The sequence below is a fragment of the Passer domesticus genome, chromosome 4 (genome assembly GCF_036417665.1).
Source record: "Passer domesticus isolate bPasDom1 chromosome 4, bPasDom1.hap1, whole genome shotgun sequence".
Taxonomy (NCBI): domain Eukaryota; kingdom Metazoa; phylum Chordata; class Aves; order Passeriformes; family Passeridae; genus Passer; species Passer domesticus.
The window spans coordinates 43,818,714-43,843,574 of record NC_087477.1 but is presented as its reverse complement, the minus strand read 5'-3'; the positions used below and the strand labels follow the sequence as shown (position 1 = coordinate 43,843,574).

At 36.5% G+C, this 24,861-nt stretch overlaps 1 protein-coding gene across 8 annotated transcripts in view; it reads right to left on the bottom strand.

The window, feature by feature from the left end:
* The window catches only part of RAPGEF2 (Rap guanine nucleotide exchange factor 2), a 184,960-nt gene that overhangs the window by 43,513 nt on the left and 116,586 nt on the right, over nucleotides 1-24,861 (bottom strand). For 6 of the 8 annotated variants that reach the window (XM_064417490.1, XM_064417492.1, XM_064417489.1 and 3 more), the window contains one exon: nucleotides 2,532-2,663. The exons of 1 other annotated variant lie outside the window; for it this stretch is intronic. In XM_064417490.1, the coding sequence (XP_064273560.1) occupies nucleotides 2,532-2,663 (132 nt within the window). Of the gene's footprint in view, nucleotides 1-2,531; nucleotides 2,664-24,191; nucleotides 24,211-24,861 lie in introns of those variants that run through there. One more of the 8 variants, XM_064417496.1, reaches the window with a different exon arrangement.

Below are 24,861 nucleotides of genomic sequence, written 5' to 3'. Positions count from 1 at the left end.
CTTTCATGTGCAACGTTTGACAAACAAATTTAGATACCACATTAATATTTAAAAGGAAGTATTCTCAGTTCAATGCTGAAAGCATCTGAAGATTCAGCTTCATGATTTATTTAAAAAAATCTTAAAAGGCCATGAACATATTTTCACTGGAAGCAGCTGCTCTTAAGGCTACACAACTAATACTTATGGGATGCAAAACATGACATATTACCTAGTATTTCAACAGCAATGATCTAAATAACAGTATAATTTTTAAAACATTTTTTTTCTATCAACTGCAATACAAGATTATGATCTTTCTAAATCATTGCTTTCTACTTAGCCATAATGAACAGAAGTCCACTCCACTGAACAGAAAAATGCCATTATATACAGAAAATAAGAATCAAAGGAACAATGATCATGAGCTTTACCAATGACTTATCAAACTGAAGCAAAAAAAATAACATGATGACTTGGATATGGTCTACTGTTTTTGAACTTGGGAGACTCACTTGTGAGAAAATTACAAGTCAAACAATTGAGAGAGAATGACTGATTCACACTCTTAGTTTGAAAAAAATATTTCTCTTTAATCCTTACCTTGGCCCTAGAGGAGTCAAATTACAGCCATTTTATTTTGGTTTGGTTTGGGAGTTTTTTTGGCAGTAGTTTAACCTAGCCTAACACTGCTACATTACATTCCTTTATGACTGAAACTGAGGCCAGAAATTAATGATTTACCAGAATCTGAGAAATAAAGGCAAACAATACTTGGTACCATTAAATTAAATTCAAGAATTTAAGAATCTTATTAGTTTCCACACCTGAATTTACCATTTCATTAATAAACATTCCTTCAAATATATGTATTAAGACAAAAAGATGAGGTTGCATTCTACAGTACATGGTCATATTTCTGAATGTAGATATGGACATAGGTTATTAGTCATACTTTGACATTGTGCAATTAGACAGTTCTTGAAACATCTGTGCCAAGTCACCTTTAAATGTGGTATTAATTGCAGATTAATTTAAGAAACTAGATAATATTTTTTAAGAATGGGTTATGCATTATGTCTGTAAATTCAGTTTAAAAGAATACTTAAAGAGTAAATTTTGTGTGTATAAATACTTCAGTATACCGTTAACTCTCTCCAGACACCAACCATTATGCTGATTCCAACACTGAAAATGAAACCAGTAGGAGTCATAGACCAGGCTGGCAACTACATAGAAAAGTATTATTCTGAGGTTTCTTTAGTTCTTTTATGCTGTTTGGTTGGGTTTTTTTTTAATTGCACAGAAATTCAATTATCTTTTTTCACAGTTATTAATATCTTGCTAAAAGTCTGCAAAAAATTTACTTCCAACTTATCTCAAGAATAACTGTATGACTGTAACTACCTGCCACCTACAGATGTGTCTCTAGAGGCAGTTGTTATTTCGCTGTTAGAGTGGAAATCTTTGGAATGAAAGGAATGAAAATCTATAAAACACGAGAAGAACAAAACTGATTTTCCATCTTCTTCACTCTCACAATATAAACCTGAATCATGTCTCAAAGTAATCCTGACTTCAGAATAAATTCTGACAAACCTACCTGACTGACATATGCTATGCCTCAAGTGTTCAGCTAATTTGATAGTTTTGCAAAAATAAACTTTTGCATTATTGTAATTACTGTCTATATTGAACTGTGATCTTTTTATAGTCTATCTTCTTTCACAGAAAGAAGCCTATAAACTTACTCACCTGAAAGAGACTATGTTCTTCAACTATGACCACAGCTGAACTTTTATGTATTTATAGATATGCTTTTCCTGTTGTTTAAATGACTACATTTGCAATTTCAGAAGCATCTCAAAAAAACCATTATTCCTCTCGTAGTTAACAGTACTTCATGTTGAAGTGGTCTCTCTACTTCATGATTATTTTGATAGAAATATATTTTAATTGGATTTGATTCCTTCCTTTCAGAGTAATAAATTGCTACACTTCCCTGTCAGGACACCTCCTCCTCCGACATTGCAAGAACCATACAAATCAAGTGAAAAATGCATAATTCCTCATTTTATTTCACTTTCTACTTTTTTCCAATTTATATTTAAATTGAATCAGTTTCAGAGTTTCTCTAAACTCAAGCTGTGCCCAACGACCAGCACAGAGCTTTACAAGAAGCCACCTCCTCAGAAGTATAACTTTAAAAAGCATCACCATCACCTCCCCATCTTGATGAGGATGACCAGGAGAGGAAGCACTGCTATGAGGTTGGCATCACATTTCTACAGGGTGGGGAAATAGAAATACGCCCCTCAAGCACAGGATGCTCACTCCATATTTGTTTCTTCCCACCACTGAGTACGCTCTACATTCTGAGCCCAACATATCTGAGGACTGAAATCATTACAATTCCAACAAAAAGTAGTTTTTTGAACTCTGTTGAGCACTTCTTCAGATAAAAACTGACGAGACAACAGCAAGGGCATTCAGCTATTAAATGCAAAACTGCTGACAACTGCACCTCCCATCAGCATCCCTTCCAGTCTTACCTGGTAGATATCAGAAAGGCTGCTGCTTCCTGAATCACTAGTGATGCTACATCCTGAGTGACTAGATGAAACGTGGGTCACCTGTGGGTGGAGACTGTCAGTAAGGTGCAGCTTTGTGAAATCTGCAGGAAGCTATAGGTGGAGCAGAAAAAGCATCATTACAATTTGAGGGAGATACACAGCAAAATTAATTCAAATCACATATGTCACACTCTACTCTCTGACAGTACCAATTACTTAAGAAAACCACTGGGGCTTGAGAATGCAGCATAAAAATTTTGAGTTATGCAGCTTTAACTCATGCAGAGGTCAGCAAAATACCACCAAATTGTTGCAAATATAAGAGAGTCAAGAAAAACATGTATCTGTGGACAAACATTAGTGAAGCAATATGCCAAAACCCTTCAGTAGCTTGCTGCGGGGTTTGGACAGAATTAAAATGAATATGAATATTGTGCTACTTCCAAAATCAATGCTTTCCTGCAGAACAGGAATTTACAAGGGAATAAAGTCACATAAATTCTTTTAAAAATCAACCAGCACTGCTCTGGATTTGGTAAACTCTTGTTTCTCGAGTTGACAAAGTACATTAGTACAAGGAAAATCCGAGTCACTGAGCTATCCATTATACTTTGAGCCAAATAATATGACAGCAAATAGGAAATGTGGTAAGACTGACACAATTACAAAGAGCTATAATCTTGAAATTAGTTTGCTCACATGCAGTGCTGAAGAATGAATTGAGACAGTATATTTGATCATTTAACAATCATTCACCAAGATTTGTGATATATATTTCTACTATTGCTTTATGCCCACAGCTCCCATGAAAATCTTTAAGAACTGTGAACATTTCCAGACTGCAGAAAGCTAACTTTGACAAAGTAAAATATTTGCTGTCTGAAGAAATATTTAAATGCTATTCCAGGGACAAATTAGTCTCCTCCCTAAGAAGCCTGCACCCCACAGCTAGTTAATAAAAGTATGTTAATGTATCAATTTTGGTGTGCAATAAATTCTTCAATAATTAAAACCAAAAATCTTTGTTCATGAATTTTGTTTCAACTCAGACAAGGCAGATACTCCCATCTCTAAGGAGTTGTGTTTGTATGAAAAATGTCACATCCAGTGTGTCCATCCATGTCAATTATGAATGCTACCTTGGTGCTTGTTCTCCCTGGATGGAAATGGAAGTAAGACCTCATTCAGCATTAAGAGAGAATAAGCCAATCAGTATAAAAGATTAGGGGAAAAAAGTCACAAGAGAACATGCTAGAAAAAACTATTAGCTCTATACAGTTAAAGATACAGAATGATTTTAGTGCTGTTTGCCTTGTTTAGTTCTGTTTCTGGAACATGCCCTGAAAGAACCTTTGCTTTAGGATTTTCTGTGAAATTACAGACAACTGCAAACAGTCTCATTTCGACTGACTGGTTTTTCCTATTCTAATACATCTGAAAAGGATTTCTTCATTATCACAGAATGACTGCATCCGTGACAGCAAAAATGACTGCATTTTAAATAAATCTTTCCTAGTATCTTACTGGAAAGAGCAGCTAAAACCAGCAACCAAATACTAATAATCCTAAAAAGCTACAGTAAGCCCAGAGCTAGATTTGATCTTCATCAACAAAGAAAAGGCAATTAAAAAAAGCAATACTCTAATACACACAGCCATGAATGCTGCCTCCAGAAAAATCTAGTTATGCTCACTAGTGTTAATGAAGTATCAGAAGGAGAAAATACAGCATTAGGGACTGCATTATAGCATCTGTTGTCTTTGCTGCTTTACTTTTCGATCTGGAAGTTTGAATTATCACATAATGGAACCATATATACTGATATTCAGGTCACTATACAATTTATTTTTTTTATCCTTTCTGAGCCATTCTGCAAATAAGTACATATTCCATAGGTAGAATGCAAGGGAAATGAACTGCCACAGTTTTTGCAATGTGTTGCTGACTACTTCTCAAAGTACAGTCTCTCGTAATTGAAGCAACCCACGTTTATTTCGAAGTAGAAAAACCACACATTATCTTAAGATAAAAGCACAAATTGTCTAAGATTCACACATTTCATGATAACTTACACAGATATATTTTGAGGGTTTTATCTTTTATAAAGCACTAACTATTGCAATCCTAAATAAATATTAACTCCATAGGAAACTGTATATGAACACAGTGTGGCACCCAGCCAAACATGCTCGATTTTATAGCGCCCTGCAAATATCTCCGTGTCATTAATAACAGCATTTATTTTTTATCAATGTATTAAAAATTTTAAAGAACCTTTCATCAAAGCAAATCCAGTTAGTATGTTAAAAAGTTAAATTGAGCTATGTTTAATATAATTATTGCACTCAGTGTTTTAAATTAATAGCAAGGATTTATGTGTCACTACTGTACATAAGGCAAAAGGAAGAGGCAGAGAATTCCACAATTACTGATGGAATGCACTGCAAATAAAAGCAAGCCTTCTGAATCTCTTTGGCTGTAGACAATCAGCTGAATGCTTGGTGATTACTGGTTTCAGAGTAACTCCTCAAGTCAAAGCCATGCTGCATGAGCTGGACTTGCCAAGTGGTGACAGAAAATCAGAAGCAGGCATTTTTCTTTAGGCAACCTAACTAGTCACTTTGATCCTAATCAAATAGGACTATTTACAAGCAGAAAGCACATGCTCATATCTTTGCAGAACACTACATCTCTGTGCTACATGCCCGAAAGCAGCATCCACTTCAACTGCCCTACCCCCCAAAGTTAAGGTGAGAGACTTCATGAAGAAAAAAATAAAATACAAAAATTATATAAGCTGAAACATTTAAACCATAAACTCAATGAAAAATGTGTGTGAGAAATACATGCATTTCTATTTTAGTCACGTACTGCTGTTTAAAATACTTCATATTTGCATTGTGCACAACGGAGAAAGAGGTAAAGTACGGATAGCAATGAAAACCCACATCTGCTTAAGACTTATATGGAAGTGTGGTGGGCTTGACAGCAGATGCCCACCAAAGCAACTCTGTCACTTTCCTCAGCTGGACAGGGGAGAGCAAATACAATGAAAGGCTCTAGGTCGAGGACAGAGATCACTCACTGTCATGGGCAAAACAGATTCAATTTGGGGACAAATGAACTGAATTTGTTACCAATAGGATAATGAGAAATAAACCCAAATCTTAATAACTTCCTCCCACCCTTCCTTTCTTCCTAGGCTCAACTTCACTCACAAATCCTCTACCTCTTGCCTTGCAGTACTGTGGAGGGGCAAGGAATGGGGGTTGTGGTCAGTTCATCTCACATTGTTTCTACTACTCTTCCCTCCTCAGGTAGAGGACTCTCACACTCTTCTACACTTCCAAAGGAGGCAGTTCTCCATTATCACCGCCAAAGTGAGCCCTTCCCATGGGATGCAGTTCTTCACAAATTGCTCTGTGACCCCTCCGGGGTCACAAATTCTGCCAGTAAACCTGCTCCAGTGTGGGCTCCTCTCTCCACAGGGTCAAAAATTCCACCAGGAGCCTGCTCCAGTGAGGGCTTTCCACAAGCATCCACGTGCTCTGGTATGGGTGTCCTCCCAAGGTTGCAGGTGGAATTCTATTTTCCTTTAGATCAACACAGGCTGCAGAGGTACAGCTGCCTCACCATAATCTGCACCACAGGCTGGGTAAATCTCTGCTGGGGCACCCAGAGCACCTCCTGCCCCTCCTGCTCTGCCCTTAGTGTCTGCAGGGCTGTTCCTGTCACATTCCCACTCCTCTCTTCTGTGGTTGCAATTGCATGGTTTTTTGTTTCCCCCACCTTTCTTAACTATGTTATCCCAGAGGTGCCACCACTATCACTGATTAATTCAGTCTTGGCCACTGGCAGGTCTGTCTTGGCACCAGCTGGGTTTGGCTCCATCAGACGTGGGGGGAGCTTCTGGCAGCTTCTCACAGGAGCCAACCCTGTGGCCCCCCACCATCAAAATCCAGCCACACAAACCCAATACCAGCCAAACCCTTTACTCTTGGAGCACAATGTTTTGCGAATGTTTTTCAGGTAAGCATAACAAGGACAAAATGCAACATTCAACAACCAGCAAAAAGCTGTCTACCCCAAACCAGGATATTTACATCAAATTTCTTACTTGCAGTGGGACAGAACATCATGAAACCATGCTATTATAATTCAGTGAAAAAATTTCCTAGGAACCATCTCCAGGCAGAGAAGAGTGTCTTCATGACAACAGGTATGTTTGCTGTGCTACTGAGTATCACTTTATTATTAAATTATTAAGCACTCTGTGCTTGTATTAAGCTATTGTTCCATTCTAAAGTCAGTTTAGTACTGACTTTACTGTTTAGTATAATAGTAAAAATAAAAGTTTTCTTGTTACATTTACATGGCTAGATCTACCACATGCTAAAAACACCAGACCACAAGCAGGATGAGAATGCCTAAGGACCTACCCCTGCCTCAGAAACATCACCTGTCACAGACTGACACCACCACAAATGGTGTCAGAACTGAATTCTCACTTTTATCTTGTTTTACATTTTCATTAAATGATCGCTAGTTTTAAGAAGTCACTCAAAGTAAAAAGGATCAAAAGCAGCTGGTATATTTTACATAACAAGCACCACACTTAAATACAGCTTTGCTGAAGCCAACACCTACAATATTTCTTAACTTCATTACTGAACAGTTCTAGTCACACCATCAGAAGGAACTGGTACACAGAGCAAAAACGTAGCAGGGTAATATAAAAAAATAATGCATGATTTGTTCTTAAGTAAATATAGTTTCAAAATACAGTATATGTACACTAGTTTAAATAATTTATAATCATTAAAAAGGTCAGAAACTGTCCTGATAATCTAGTCTTAAGCACAACCTTTGTAAGTGCCAAACATTAAGGTGATATATGCATAGCTCTAATCACGTGTAACAGGGACAAAAGTTTCTAGTAGAAAACATAACCTGATAAAATAGTTATGATCTAAGCCCTAGTCTTAATTTGACAGAGGTGAAAACAGTATTTTTTATTTATAATGTAGTTCTTAATATATAAGTGTATCTAAATAAGTACACACGTTTATACAGATTGCACACATGGATAGAAACCAGAGTTAAAACAATACATCTGGGAACCCCCAATTTTTACTTCTTGAAAAACCTAAACCAAAGAAAACTCAAACAATTATGTGAAACTGTCTTAAGGGAAAAGATGATATATCCACTTAGAACTGTACAATACATAAATCCTATCACATCTTCCCATCTTAAAAGCATAATTTTATTACTTCCACCCTCAAAGTGAGTCACCGTGTTATGCATGCAAAACTAACAATTACTTTGCTCTGAATATGTTCCTCCTATTTTAAGAACATCATTATTTTTTCCTACCCTACAGCATGCCTTTCATTATAACAAAAGGCATCTTCTACTCAAGGAATTGCTGGACTTATCTACAAATACAGTATTTTTAAAAAGATTTAATAAATTTTGAAAATATTTACTGGACAAGAAATGAAAATCCTTGGATACAGCATTAAAGTTAATGAGAATAGCCAAAAAATAAGTGAAATTACACCAAAACTCTTTCTTTAAATAATTTTTTTGAGTTTTTGTTTTGGTTTTTTTCATTTGTAATTTTATTTTTTAAATGCAGTTATATGTGAAAACAAGTATAAATGCAACAACATGAAAGACAAACACAAGAACAGCATTTTAAATTACCAGACAAAATCTAGCTAGAAAGCTTCAATATGCCACTCATTTTAAGGCAAACAAAGCATACAAACAAAGTCTTCTACTGAAGGCTGCTCAGCACTTTATGAAAAATTTATAAAGCCTGCAAAGTGAACTGAAGTACATTTGCAAAAGAGAAGGGATTAAAGAGAGCAAAGGTGTAACATAGTTATGCAATTCCCAATGAATGATTTTATATGTACGTAAGTGCCACTGAGACAGGCTGAGCAAGCAGACATAAAACAACACAAAGTATCACTTTTATAGCCTCTATTTCCACTTTCTGAAATTAAAGAAACACAAAAAAGCACTGATTCTTCAACCTCCAAACACCTGCACCTGAGCACTTATTCTATCGCAGCTCTTTACTAACAAAATAATAAAAGCTACTATACAATAAAAGCCACGATAATAAATAAATTTTTTAAAAAGTTTTTTATTCCTTTTATAGATGACACAGTCCCACAAACCTAAGTAAGTAAACTACAGTGAACTGATTTTGGGATTCTGGATTTTTTTCAGGAAGAGAAAACAACAGCAGGCAAATAAAAGCAATACTGTGCCTTAGTCTTCCTCATTATTTTTTCCCCACCCAAGATAGAAATCCTGAAATTTTTTTTGCACTACGAAAGTGTAGATCACAAAGGCAGCATTCTTCAGTATCCTATAAAATTATTAACACTTAATATGAAAAATGTTGGTATAAAATATTGGAACTCAGTGTTTGTACATCTGTTATGTTTTGTACTTTAAAGCTATGCCCACATTTATGGCATTTAATAAGATAAGGAAGAAATATTTGTACTAATGCTGAGCATTCATCAATGTGCTATTTCAACATAATTCTTTCACTAACCAAGAGAGACATCAAGGAAAACATTTTTATGGTTGAGTGATTTTAAACACAGCAGTAAATGTAAGTAATTACAGAATAATAAGGTAATTTCTATCGGTTCTGTCTACAGACCTGATGCAGGCTGACATGTCCATGCAGAGTTAAATTTAAACTAAAAGCGTAAACTATAGACAATTAAAATTAGAATGCAGTTCCCAGGGAAGCAGGATCTCCTTGCACCTAGGGGTGGACAGGATTAAGAAGCTTCTATATATTTTCTATGAAAACTTCTGCAAGACTTAATTCAAGTCAGGAGGTTTTTATGTATGTCTTCTGTACAATCATTCACTTTACACAACAAAACCTCATGTATTTTCAAAGTCCAGAGTTTCCTCAAATAAACATCCTTGTGTGAAACTTCATAGAGACCTAATCTTAAGACTGTTCTTCATCTTGAATCCATCACAGGACACAACCTGTGTTCTGAAAATACTGCTTGTAGGTACTATTGCTGTTAAGCAGTTGTTTGTATACAAAGCCCACAGCAGAACACCTTTAACAAAAAAACAAACCAAACCAAAAACAAAAAGAAGGAAAAAGTATTATAAGGACCTTTCCCAAGTTCTTAATTCTTTCCTCCACTGATATTTTGTTGTAGCTAGCCTCCCAAAAAAACTATTCAGAGCTTCAAGCTATTGCAATGGGAGCTGCTGGTCTCAGGGAGAGGGTGAGAGACAGTGAATGCACAGGAGCTTCATTCTGCTTCCCTTCCAAAACACACACTGACTGCCACTTACTGCACATCTCATAGCTCTCAGCAGCTAATCCTATGAGCACTTCATGCATTGAATCCTTTGCTTGAAGGATTATTGACTTCTGCAGAGAGACAGGGGTGGTAAAATTTAAATGGGTATCTGGGGAAAGAAGAAAAACCTCTCAGAAGCAACTCTTTTTAAAGGAAAAGTAAGAAATCACAGAAACACATCCATTCTTATTTAATTTAACTACCTTCTCTGCTGTATGTCTGAATGTGTTAGCATTTGTTCTTCCTTTTGGAAGTATTCAAATCAAAGACACAATGCAGCATTTCATATTCAAAAGTGCCTTGTCCAGAAAACCTGGCATAAACACTATTCCTTCAGGAAACACAAATGTCAACTTACTGGCAACAGCTCAAATTAAGTTGGGGGGTGGGGGGGAGAAAGAAAAACTGTTTTATACAGGTGTTTACAGTACCAGTGAATCCCAAATACAAAACAGAAACCAGCAGGATGGATTTGAACTGAAACATGCTAAACTAAACTAAATGTTAAACAATTTTCCAAAGTTTTCCTCAGATTTCTGAAAATCTGAACTCAAACATTTATAACATATTTACAATGAACAGTATAAACACGCAAGATCAAAATCCTTTTATTTAGCATTTACTCGGAAGCCTGTCTCAAAAAATATCTGGCTAAAGGGTAGCTTCTTCACTGGTCAACAAAGGATAATTCAGTACTTTTAAAACATGGTTTTAAAGTTATAGCTGTTCTGCCACAGACATCAAACTAAAAAGTCTGTTCTACAAATGTTTTTACTGTGCATATACATTTAAGTACCAAGAGCTCTTTGAGATCCTTAACCACATGTTTCTATGTGGTCTCACAGTTTTTGTTCCATACAGTGCAATGGAAGTGAAACCTTTCACAAGGGAGTTAAGTAGGATTTTAAAATTTCAAAATCTCCCTTTTTCTTTTTATTGGTTTTTAGGCTTGTTGGGTTTTTTTGGGGGGCTTTTTTGTTTTTTTTTTGTTTGTTTGGTTGGTTTTTGTTTTTTGGTTGGTTGGTTTTTGGTTTGGGTTTTGATTTTTTTTTTTTTGTTAAGTGTCAGGTATTTTACATTACTTTGATTGCTTTATTTCATGAAGTGATCAGATTTAGGTCCAATTCTATTCTTAGTCACTTTCAACTACTATGAGTAGTAGAATCTCTGTTTCAGTGTATTATGTCCACAAATGTCCCTATATTATAAGAGTCCCTATTCCATAGGGGCACAGCCTATCACTCTTGGTAGCACCCTGCTGTCCCACCAAGAACGTGCATTTAAGAGTCTTGACAGAGCCTGCACAGCCACAGCCTCCCACAAACTAACAGCTTCCCAGTAACACTGAATAAAATTGGGAAGGGAATTCATCGTGTGGAAATCTACATAATGAAAACCAACAAGCAGGGACAGGCACTCACTGATGGCTGCTTTTTAAGTTGAAGGAAAGACTGTTCTGAGGCATTTCAATTGACTTCTGAAATATCTCTAGGGAAAGAGAGTGGAAAACTGAGTTCAATCACTGAACTTCTGTAAAGGCTCCCCATTATTTAATGTACATGGACGAGAAAATAATAAAGCTTGGCTTTGCAGAGATCTCTCTTGGGAATAACTGATTTTCATACTAAGAAAATGCATGTTCCAGTTGATGTTTTTCCCACAGTAAGTATTTCTAAATACTTCCTTTTGTGGCTGTTTGGGTGCTTAATACACTGAGAACTACTGCTGGGTTGGAAACTAAATGGCCCACTTTCAGGGCTTTTGGAGGCTTGTAAAGTTAAATTTTGAACTCTTTGGCCTATTACAACTAACTGTGGGAGAGGAAGGAACAGAGAACCTGGTCACAAACTTTGTTTCCACAGGAAACCAGACAAAAGATTCAAGCCTAGGGAAATAAAAGCAAAAAAAGTTCAAGAACACTTTATGTGGGCACATATGTTTACAGGAAATGTTAATTCAAACATTTCCAAGGAAGATGCTTTAATCCTGCAAAATATTTTAAATAAATAATAGAATGCTCGTGTATATCTCATATACAGACTCATTTTGGATTACTTACAGAGCAGTCTCACAAGTGGGCATGGAAGATGCTAAAAAGCAATTACAGGGGTAAAAAAAAAGCAGGTGTAAAAATGATGGCACCCGAACCCAGATTTTATTTTCAGCTTTAAAGCACTGCTCAGAATTGAAAACCACTACAGAAAAGTAAAGAGTTTAGCCCAAAGGTGGAAACATATATCCTGGGCACGTCCTAAATGGTTAAAGCAAAGACCTATGAAATGCCTACAGTTCCAAGTGTTGAAGCCTCCCCATCAATAGGCTGTTCTTACACCACACCATACATCGGTGGTGGAGTTTTTTATACCTGATCATAGAATACTTCACAATTACAGCATTCTAGCCTAACCCTAACAAAGCTTAGCAAAGTTTTTTAAACATTCATGAAGTGATAGCTCAGTTTTGAATTGAAGCCATTCAATCTGAACTACTGCACTTCAATATTGAACCACATCACTGAATTTTACTGCACTGAGCTAACTTACAAGAGTAGAAGATATGTTAACTGATTCTAGAGTAAAGTAAATTAAGAGCTACTTCAGTTATTTTCTTAAAGATGAGATATGAAAGATGGATATACGAAACATCTTAAAATTCCCCACTTTCCAAGTGGAGAAAAAAACTGTTGGCATCGTTGTGCAAAAAGACACTTGATAACAAGAGATGAGCAGCAGAAAGGGATGTGAAATCACGCATTTTAAAACAAAAAACCAACAGCCTGGGAAAATCCCTGTCAGAAATTACTCTGAAAAAGTTTCCATGTATCAGCTGATCAGAAGGTCACTGAATTGTTCAGGTGATGCAGCAGAAGGAGAACCCAATATGATCACAGCATGCATCCTCCAGAAATACAGTTCTGGGCTCTTCTCCACGACCCCAGCAGAGACCTTATCTGGAAATTTTGCACACATTCCCAGCTGTGTGTTTTAAATAAAGATGGCTTAAAGCCATACACATACATAGAGTCAGAAGAAAACTATCAGAATTATGAGAAGAAAAACTAATACTTGACAAATTGCAGGAAGAGCACAGCTTTTCAGCCCACACCGAGAGAATCACTATGCAGAAATAGAAAGGAGGAAAGAGAAATATTTTCAGTAAAAGGCAATGCAGGTGTAAAGCCTAATGAGCAGGAAGCTGAAAGAAGGCTGCTATCTAATGAACCACAGAGATTCTCCAAGCCAGACTCCACAGGAGCTGTGGTAGAGAAGGCTTTCAAACTGAAGCAAGGCAAAGTTATGAGTGTGCTGCACAAGTGTGTAATGGCAGTGACCCAGAAAATTCTTTCCAGATCCATGTCACTCATCCAAGCAGAAAAATCTGAAGTGAGCCCGTTGTTTGATGTACTTAGTGTTCAGAAGCAGACTAACTAACAGAGGAAGAAAAAAGACAAAATCCAGCATGACTAACACAAAAACATTTTAGATGTTCTTATTGGTAGCTTCTTAGTAAACACCTAAGTACTGTGTAATTTCCAAAGAACAGTTTTTTAAAGATACAAATATTTAGGGAGCTTCTGTGCATAGATGCAAAAACTGAGCCCTGTCTCCATAAAATACCATATTAATTGAATGAAATTTGATGAAAATTTAAACAGAGACATGACTATTCACAAGCAATTAAATGGAAATATTGTTTGAAGTCTGACAGTTGTAGCCATGTCAATGCCACCCTTGGAGTTTTAAGTAAAGGATTATCTTTGCTTTAGAGCATCAAGGAATAGTTCAGGAGAAAAGTGAGTGGAAGTTTCCACTATTTTCCTTGACTGACAATGAAGTTACACACTCCTGCTTCACCTCAAACAAAAAAAAGAACATGAAGAATTGCAGTATTACAAATGACACAAAGTCCTTGCTAAAGGACTTTAAGTCAAAGTCCTTGCTGGAGCTTGTTTTTCCAAATATTCTGATTGTAGTATTTTTTAATATAAAGAAAAATGTATATTGCCATAATCACTAGTCTTAGCTTGCTAATTGCACAATATTGAGCATTTAAAACAATGTTACAAATATTTTAAGTTGGACAACTACAAAGCAATTAATTTTGATTGAAAATGGGGATGATGTTATTTTCAAAGGTGAATTTCAAAAGAAAGATTGCTTTAAAAAATCTTAGAAGTCTGTAGATAATACTTCTCAGACCAATGCAAAAAGTAAAATGGTTTTATATTTGCATTACAGATAGTATAGGTAGTCTTCCTAATTTTCTGGCTAATGAAGAAACATTACAGTAACAAGATAAAATGTTTTTTAATGACAAGCATTTCCCTTTTTTTCCCCTTTTAATGACAAGCATACATGACTGATGTTGCAAAATCTTCAAATACTATGATTTTACCACAACTATATTTTTAATGCTATATTAACATGACTACTAGTCTAACAGCTTTATTACTTATTTTATGAGTTTTGCAAGTGCAAATGTTCTCATGCCATGGCAACACAACAGCAGTGAATGTTGCTGTAACACTCCAAGCTTTGCTTGCTACTTTACTTTACACTTTTCCCCAGATGGTAGTCAAAGAAAATTAATGAAAATATTTTACTCTGACACAAGTTTTTAAAACTGCATGTGCCATCATGCATTCCTAATACCTCCATAGTTTGCATTCTGTCACAGAGAGCAAGATTCCAACTTCTATGAACAACTCAACTATCAACTACTTTGGGCAAAAAACTTACAGGTGTGTGCTCATTGTGATCATAGGAAAGACTAAAGAATCATTTTTCTTCTTTTCATCAAGGAGTCTTTAGGAAGTGCTACATTGCTCCCTAAATTCTGGAGCACAGTGCAGCAGCCACTGTGCAAAGCCATTTAAAATTATTTACATATATCAGCACAGAAGCATCTCTTAGAGTAATAATATCTCCAATAAATTTTGAAATAACCTGCAGAGTTTTCTTTGTTGTCCAAGTGACATTTACTCAAAACTGTAATATCTAACACTAAATTTCATTAGCCTCCCACCTTGGCTTTTTTTAAATTGTCTAATTTTCACAAACATCCACAACTACATTATAAGATAAGCAAAACAACAAGGTCCCATGTGGACCCCGTTATAAACAAGGCAGCTTTAGAGTAAGCAGACGTTGTCAATTGAAGCAGTATGTTATTCTCTTAAAATGCTGACATTCATGTGTGACTTCCAGAAATTCATCTATTTGTGTCTGCGCAGGTGTGCACGCAGAGTTTAAATCATCCCTTATGGTCCTGCATCCTAAAACTACAACCATGTTAAAACTAACATATTCTACCGACACCATGAAATGTTTCAGTGGCGTTTATTCAGGAACAGATTTTTGCATCACAGATTGCCAAGCTGCAGAAAAATAAGCAGTACAGAAACCAGGTTGAAATACCTAGACCAGTTGAAATAACTGCAGCCCATTCTACAAACACAATCCAGGGACGTTCATATTTTTTCTCCCATCCACCAGAAGTTAAACACTGGAGTAGTGTGCACATTTACATGGCCAAGGTGTGTGCATTTACCTGAACCACTGCACTACCTTGCCATGACCAGGTAATTTGAGAGCCAAACCAAGTGCTCATTTACAACAGCACTAAAATGGTAGTAGCTGTTTGAGACTTAGAAAGTTACTTTCCTAAAAGTGGTAGACATTTTAGTCATTACTACACTAAACATGTTATCTCTGGATGCTTAACTGAATAAAATCCCAGCTGGAACACTGAACCTCCACTTAAAAAAAAAAAACAACTCTAAAAATAATCATGCTACTCTAACTCAGGAATTCCTAAGTTTAGTTTTCCCTGGGTACCATCATCACAGAAGGAATACTAATGTACAATACTAATGGAAGTTGCAGGTGTAGGAGTGACATTTAGCTGCCTAAACAACCTCTTCCTTCAACAGGAAATAAGTAGATAACTAGATTTTCTATATCCTACTGCTGACATGCACGCCACTGTTTGGGAAACTCCACTTGAGTAATCATTTATTTAGGAAAAGCAGCTGTATTTTTCAGGGACCTTGAAAATATCTGCTAAGTGGAAATTTCTAAAAATCCTTTGCCCTGAAATGCAAGAAGTCTCTAATCTTCTCACAAGACACAAAAAACACCATCCCAAGGACAAAACTAAAACAACAACAACAACCACCAAAAAAAAAAACAACCAAAAAACCACACAACAGCAACCAACAAACAATACCAAAAAAAAAAAAAAACAACAACCAATCAACCAAAAAAACTCCAACAGCAACAATATTGTGAACTTTTGAGAACCTACTGATTTGCAAATGAGCAAGACTGAATAGGACAGGAATTCCCAGAGTCAGAACATAGAAAATATTTGCAGAAGTCACACACCAATAGGCAAGGAGAGGTACACCTAAATACAGGCTTCCACAGTTATTAAAAGAAACTAACACTGTTCTCATTTTAGTTTGGTTTTCAGTCTGCTCTTACAGCTGGAAACAACTTCAGTTTTAAAATAAAATATGAGTCTTCTCTGCTGCTTTAAAAAAAAATCCAGTGAACAACCATTTCCAGACACAGAGTTAATTATTTAAGTAGTATATTTAACTAAGGCACCAAAATACATAAATTCATGCATTTTCCTTTTCCTCCTGGTTCCTTAAAAGTGAGGACAACAGAAAAAAAAAGAATATTCTACATTATTTATGTGTATTTCAAAAGAAAAAAAAAATCCCTCTATAGTCAGCTACTTATTCAAAGGTCAAAAAACCTAGCTGAAAACCCACTGGTCAAGCAGGACATTCAGCAGGTCAAGACTGAAAAGGTGAATGAGACACATCCAAGTCTAACACCTGACTCTTTCCTGAGCAACCTAGTAGAGAAAAGAGCTACTGCCTGCCAAAAAGTTGGAGAATACAAGTCCCTCTTCTTCCTAGTTTGTTATCAGAAATATATTAAGATTTAGAGGTCAAGCTGTACCTTGACTGGTGAAACAGCACAGGGAAAGAGTGCTTGTTTTGAAGAGCCTTTATTTAGCTCCTTAGGGTAAAAAACCAAAACCTTACATGTGAAAAAAACCCCCAAAAGCAGTGAAACAAAAGCAACCCAAAACCAAACAAAAAAACCACACCAACAAATAAACAACAAAAAACAATCAAACCAACAAAGAAACAAAAAACCCACCAAAAAACTCCTGAACAAATGAAGAGCACAAAGAACATACTTGGACTAAAATGACAACAGATCTGATGGTTCAGCAAACCTAGGATATAGCTAAGAAGTAATTCCCAAAATTCAGTTTCAATTTCACAAAATCTAGAAATTTTTTTTTTTCCCAACCATGACCAGACACATTCAGGTACAATGTCCTTCATCACCCCATTTTCAAGCCATCAATCCCACTACCAGTAGCAAATGTATGGCCCTGTTGTGTATCCATGTTCTCTTTTCCAGGCTTCCCCATGCTCTTTCAAATCATCCTGCATTAGACCTTCCTGACATTCATGCAAGCCCTACAGCATTTGGCAAGCTGGCAGGCACACAGCAGCAGATAGGCATTTAGGAAACAATGCCATGGATGGAGGCCTAGGAGCACAGCCCAGCTCCCATTCTTCTGGCTCTGCAGGAAGAACAGCAGCACAGAACAGTACGAGCCTATTTTTAACAATAAAACAAGCCAACATGACTACACACACAAAGGGAGACCCACAAAATAGGACAACGTCATTTCTGTGAAATCATTCTACAGAGGGGGATAAGCTTTCTTCTTTAAACCAATTCTTTCGACTTGCAAGGTCACAGTTTGGAGTCAAGCTATAAACTAATGAATCCTACCTGGCGTGTTTGTTCAAACAACCCAGCACACAGCACCTATGCTGCAAGCCAGTGACAGGCTGCAGCCAGATAAAATGAGGCAGCATTTATAGACTGAGGGAAAGAAATCCCAGGCTGAGGAATTTGACCATCGGTTGTTGTCTGGGTTTGCAGCATGGCTCCTGGCTGCCCAATGTCTCTGAAGATCAGGTAACTGCAGTTAGCAAGAGGATGCATTACTGCCACCAAATGCAAATATGGTCACCAGCCAAGCCGGGGACAGTTGAAATAAAGAATCTATAGGTAGAAAGCTACAAGGACTACATGGAGCTACATTTTATGGTGTTTGTTAGCTTATTAACAGATCCTAAATGCACATATAATGTAATACTCTGCTCTTCTCCACATTCTAACTCACAAGCCTGCTTTTCCTGTATTTTGGAAAGCAGCTGGCTCTTGATCCATGTTGAGAAGCTGGAACTGAAAGAGAAGGCTGGTGTTAAACCAGTTTGCATACTCCCAGTCCAAAGGAGAATTGTTATCTCCCTCTGCATCTAAGAGCTGGAAGTGCCATGGACGTATGCATACATTTGAGTGTAGAGAGTCACAACTGTTTTCACATTCAAAGCAAAATCTTTTTGACATTTTGTCAAATGATTCAGAGCTTTCTGCTGCTTACAAAAGTCACTAAACAAATTTAGAAGACCTGTAAGGAAAAATCAGAAAACCCATCTGAATTAAAGGAAAGGTAGTCACACTCCATACACCACGAAGGACAGGAATTATTGAAATTGTAGCAGATCAAATTACTTTATGCCTTTTTAAGGTGTTCTGGACAGGGTTTGGAAGGAATTTCATATTACTGGAGACATCAACTTGACTGCCTATAACTCAGGACTTGGGAAATGCTAGAAAACTACTCAATCCAAGCTGAGAGATTTAGCAAGCCACTTCTCATTTAGGAAAATCCTATTTCACTTTTCATGAAAAGGGAACTAAACATGCCAGGATTTTGTGTTCCAACATCTGCAATGGAGACCAGTGATTGCAAAAGGACCTAGGGCCTTATTTTTAGCTTTTTGAGCAGCTTAAGGTTTAGGCCAAGTATAGAATGCCAGGTTAGCTGAACACCATGAACCAACTGGTTCATGGCAGCAGGCTTCATATTTGCAGTGAGAGCAACCCAAAAAGACAAATATAGCCTTTTGCCCACAGGACCAACATTCTTACTAATGGAATTAATAGAATCTTGCAGTCTAGTAACCAAGTCCAGCACCACAAGAGTAAATTACAAAAAATATACCCACAGAACTTCCTATATTCCAGTTATTTCACCAAATGTTGTGAACCCTCATCTTTCCCAAGTGACAAAATCAAATAAATCTAGGCAATAGCTGATCTCCATTCCTACACCTCGGACTTATTAGGGACCAAGCAGCAGCACTGCTTGTGTCAGGTACTATTATAATGTAAAGCTATTTACCTTCAACATCACCCACATAATAGCAATGCAATCTCTTGTCCTTCATCTGTCCTTCTAGTATTCTCATACAAAGCAGGGGAATTGGAAGGAATGATAAACATTCCAATAAATTTCAGCTTCTGGGCACAGGATCAGCTTTCACAAGTAACCCACTGAGCAGAGACCCCTTCAGCACAGTTTATTCTTCTCCTGGTTCTCAGCTGAATCATCACCATCTCTAAATGAACAGCAAAGAGACTACTGGCAAGCTGACAAAATTGGAATAACCACCAACTACCCAATTCTGGGATACTATGCAAGTGCCAGTGACATTTCTGTAACAGACTGATGGATTAAGCATGCAGAAGTTAGAATCCTAAAAACTCTGCAGAACTGCTGGAGTCATGCCACACTTCTCTTGCTCTACAGCTACCACATTCTTAAATACAATATTGGCAATGAAGTGTGGTGGGTGCAAGATTCTTTAGTCAAGGGTAAATCTCAAGACATTCATATTTCATGTTTCTCAAATCCTTAATATTAACTATATTTCTCAAACACTGGAAACACTGGTTCAGTATTACACTCACTTGCAGAAGTCCTAAAATATTAAAATATCCTGTGAAGTGTTTTGGTTTTTTTTCCTCTTTCTAGTAGTATTACTTCTATTAATTTCAAATTTTAGAAAAAGCTACCAAGAATCCAAAAGTAGTAGTACATTAAAGAATTAGTTATCTGGTCATATATCTGCTGTTGCAATTAAAGTATCAAAAATAAAAATCAGATTTTAATAAAATAGCCCTAAAATCCTAAAAATCTTGTCTTTATTTCAGTCAAGCAAAAATCACACCACTGTGTATTCAATGAGGGATTAGTAAAATTAGCTCAGTTTTTCAAACATCAAGGATGTTGTTAAGGGCTAATTTGTAGCAATTTAAAGCCTAGAATCCAGCAAGGAATAAAAAATATGCAAGACAATTGAAGAAAAACAAACTTCAAATAATCTTAAAAAAATTATACTTCAGAGTTTCCAGCACCAACATCATGATCCCAGGGTGCTGATGGTCTGAACATAGCCTAAACGTTTATGCAATTCTAGTTTAGAATTTAGAAATTATAGTTCCTAATGCTCATACTCTTAAATCATTCCTGCTATCTCTTGATATTTCATTGATTTTGCAGACAACCTGTAAAGTTATCAAGTACAGAAGTATTTTGCAGATAAGCTTCAGGTCATGTTAGCAGTGAAATACAAAACATGAGACATCTCCCCTCAGTTTTGCTGCTGGAGTAGTACCAGCAGCAATCATGACTGCAGAAAAAAGCAGCCCAACTCACAGCATTTTCTAATCCTCTTATAAGCTACATGTTTCTTTACATATCACTGAGATCCCCTGCCTTAGACAATTAAAAATTAAATTTCAAAAAAAATCTAACTTATTTCCTCTCACTGGAATATTTTTGCTGTTTTGTTCGATAAACTGTTGAGTTTACATCACTTGGAAATAAAGTACCAGCAGTAAGTACCACTGATTAAAACCCTTGAGCCAGTATTCAGCAAGGGACTGCAATTATTTTGCAGGTGGAATAATGAACTTGAGATACTGAGGAACAGGAATTCCTCCGTTTTCTTAGTGCTTGCTTCTAGTTACAATGAACTTCATGCTACTCATTGTGCATATTGTCCATTCCATATTTAACTTATTTTTAATTTAGGCTACTTAACACAACACATTATCTCTGCTGTTTAGAGTTTCTCTACTTCCTATGCCTTTATTAACTCATAGAATCAGAAGTAAGTCAACACTATGTTAAGGGATTTAGGATTTTTTACTTCTTTTGATGTTTGGGATTTTTGGTTGCTTGGATAGCTTTTGTTTTTCTATAATTGTTGGGTACCAGCAGCTCTCAACTTCAGCTAGATTTTCAGCACATCTGATGATGAGGCAGGAGTGCCAACAACTCAGTAATAATAAATAGCTTTAGTCTCTCAGTCTCAAAATAGCATTTTGGAAGAAGCTGACTTTCCTTTTCAAGTTCACATCTGCATTGTGACTATAAATGCCACATTCCAGTATACAGCATCAAAAACATCACTCTGCAAACACTGCAACAGCACCACTACATTTGGCCACTTTAGAATATAAACCAGAGCCATAATACTGAATACGTTGTGAGGCCTGAAACTCTCTTACTTCATAAACTTGCTAAAAATTGCCCTACTGTGCAATCTTCAACACCAACTACCCATATCAACCTGAAAAAAATTTAGCTACTTCATTACATGTAGATGGAAGCCTTTTGGGTATGGTTTTGAGCGTTTGTTGGGTTTTTTTGACTCTTCTCCTCTCACTTTGAAATATGCTGTGAAATCCCCAGGCATTGAAACCATAACAGAAAGATAGCAGGACATCTTCTATGTGCCAAGGATGCTCTCATTGCCATCTCTACAGGTCACTAAATGCATTCACAGTCATTCCTCTGAAATGACCCAAATTTTGCCATTTATAAGCTTTTGGGGAAATCTGCAGTTAAATGCTGTCCTGCAGAACAGGAATTTAGCCAGAGTCTACCACAGATCTCTGGAAGGATGCCAGGCAAGTCACTTAAAATCAACCTTTCGTATGATCATTAGGCTGTGAGTGCCTACACTGGGCCAATATAGAAAACTCAACCATCAAAATCCATCCTTTGAATGCTTATTTAGACCTTCCTGTGCCGTGGAATGACCATCTTAAGCTCTCAAAATGCTGCCCTTACGTTTTGCCAAAGATTTGCTTCAGCCGACCTTAGTGAAAAATGAAGATAATGCCGCCCCCACAATACCTTAATTATTTGCCTGAACGCTGTAGTTATGAGCATCTTGAAAAGCCACAGAAGAGAATAATATTTATGTTTTTCTCTTCTAAGTAAGACTTGAATAGTACACCATAAACACAACCTGGCCTTTTGAGCAATGAAGCTAGCCCAAAACACCAAACAGCTGCTCATTACAAAGCTATCCACCTTGAGATAAATCTTGCAGAAGATACATGGTCATGCAATTAAAGACTCTATCATAATGCACTTACGAAGAGGTAAAACACTATTTCTAATCACATGAAGAATCCACAACCCCTTTACTGGCCTCCAGAGAGGATTTTTTTTAAAAAAATACACAAATTAAAAGGAAAGGAATAATCAGAAGAAGCCAAACCAGAAATCTGGTTTCAGTAAGTGCTGAAAATAAAGGTGCCTAACAACAAAAGATGATAATCTGTATCAAATCCCAGAGCAATGTAATTCTTCAAGATGAATAAAATCATAAACATCAGCAGCTGCAGCAGCTAACAGGTCACTACTTCCTAGACACAGCTTTTTCATACATCTATTTTTTTTTCCAGAGACATATAAAGAAACAAGCAAAAGCTTAGCAACTGTAGCCATCTGATCACAACACCACACCTCTTTTCCACAAATTAGTAGTTCTGTGTGATGCTCACTCAAAGGACAAATAACTATATCACACTACATTTATTATATGAGTCAAGGAAAAATACTGATGATCTCTTCCAGTAACAGAAAATGATTTCTGGTATAGTTCTAGATTTTTTAGGAAAACCTGCCAACAGGCACCTTTACTACACATCAAACTAAAATAACCATATTTGAACAATCCCCATTCAAGATTTTTCCTCAAAATATCACTCATTTCCTTCTCTTTCCTGGGAGGGAAGAGACCCCTAGCACATGGCCACAAATCTTTCTGAATTAAAATATGGTAAGAACAACCCAAAAATTTGACTTACTGCTTCCAATAATTTTTAGTAATTCAAGACAGGTTGAGCACAAAGACTGCAGCACCCATGATCACTAAAGAAGTGTCACTGTGCCGGCAGCAAAACTTGTCCTTTTTTATCAGACTTTATTTTAATTACACCTGAAGTAAAAATATACTTTCTTACAGGTTGTCCATAAGTCACTCCAATGTATTGTGCAATTCATGAGTTGTTAATCATTACACAGTCATATAAGAACTATGCATCTCAAGTCCCATTTTTACAAGTCATTATACCTGTCAATTTTTTAATTTTGTTTTTTCAATTGACCTTGAATAAAGTTCCTACAAACAAAAGATACAAAGGAAAAAGAGAAATGAGATCAAAAGCTAACACCTGACAAAGCCCAAGCCTACAGTGGGAACCTTCATGCACTAGACCTTCTTGTGATTTTTTTCCACCTAATAAACCAGGTGGACGATGCAATGCATGTAGCTTTTCAAGAGATTGTTTGAACATCCACAAAACAATATTTTTTGCAACACCATTCATCTTCCTAAAATTTAAGATTAAGAAAATTATAATGAAAGCCCTACAAAGCTGGTTAAGAGGACTCCCGTAAACAGCAAGGACACTGCCAAATATAATGAGTGTACTGAAGATGCCCCATCCCTGGAAGTGTTCAAGGCCAGGCTGGATGGGGCTTTGAGCAAGCGGGTCTAGTGGAAGGTGTACTGTCCATGGCAGAGGGGTTGGAAGAAGATGGTCTTTAAGGACTCTTCCAACCCAAACTATTCTAAAATTCCTTTAATTACACAAAGTACATTAAATACAAGAACTAAGCAGAAGTATTTTTGCAACAACCCTCCCTTCATTTCTCTGCCATCTTTCACCCAGAGCATAATTTTACTCCCTGTTAAACAGATGACAGTAGTTGTGTATCAAGGAACATCACTTTCAGATATGTGCTTGTACCACTGCTTCAAATTCCTCCAATTTATGAAATATGAGGCATGTAAGACTTGATTGATGCTCCTGATTTTATTTCTTATATTAAAAAAATCTAGGAAACACAGGAGCATTTTTAACTTTTCCTCTCCATTTTCACCATGATTAACACAATGGCCAGTTTGCATACCACTTCCAGAGAACAATAGATTTAAACCATATCCCTCATTCCCTAACTCAACTAGTGTGAAATTATGATTTAACAGCATTAAGTAAAATTAATTCACAGAAACTTGTGAAACCTTGCACAGGAGATTTTTGCAGTCAGTTCCAGATTGGAACTGAATTTTGCATTCAGTTCCAGCAATTCAAGCTGTGAGACTCTGGGTGGTGATGTCACAGAAGCAATTAAGCCTCCCTCCTTGAAATAAGTTCAAGTCAGATATCAATAAAATATTTAGAATTCTGGGAACATCGTAACATGAAAATAACTCATTACCAGAAATTATTAATTCAAGAAGTTTTTCCTCTTAGGCAAAGTAAGATAAAGTCTTATGCCTTGGAACTCCATGCCTCCCTTCCTTTCTACGAAAAATTTACATCTTTCAGTTTTACCTTCCAAGGAAAATAATGTCTACCTGGTGAACAGGCATGAAAAGTTTCGTTGTTAAAGCAGCAGTTTTTGCTGCCCTAGTTTGTGTCCTTAAAGTTCTATATAGTCTTTAAACTATGTCTTTTTTTCATGCTAAATCTGCAGCTGCATGTCAGGCAGTATGATTTCTTTCTCTTGCATATATGGGCACATTTCTAAGGCAATGCCTTGACCTTTTTCCTTTTACTATTCCTACATTGTAGTCCAGTCTCCATTTTGGAGAGTGAAATTAATCTCTGTGATTTAAATACCTCAAAGTTATACAACTAGAATAGGACAGAGTTTGTAATGTGAAGTTCTAAAAAGCTAGTTTATTTTTT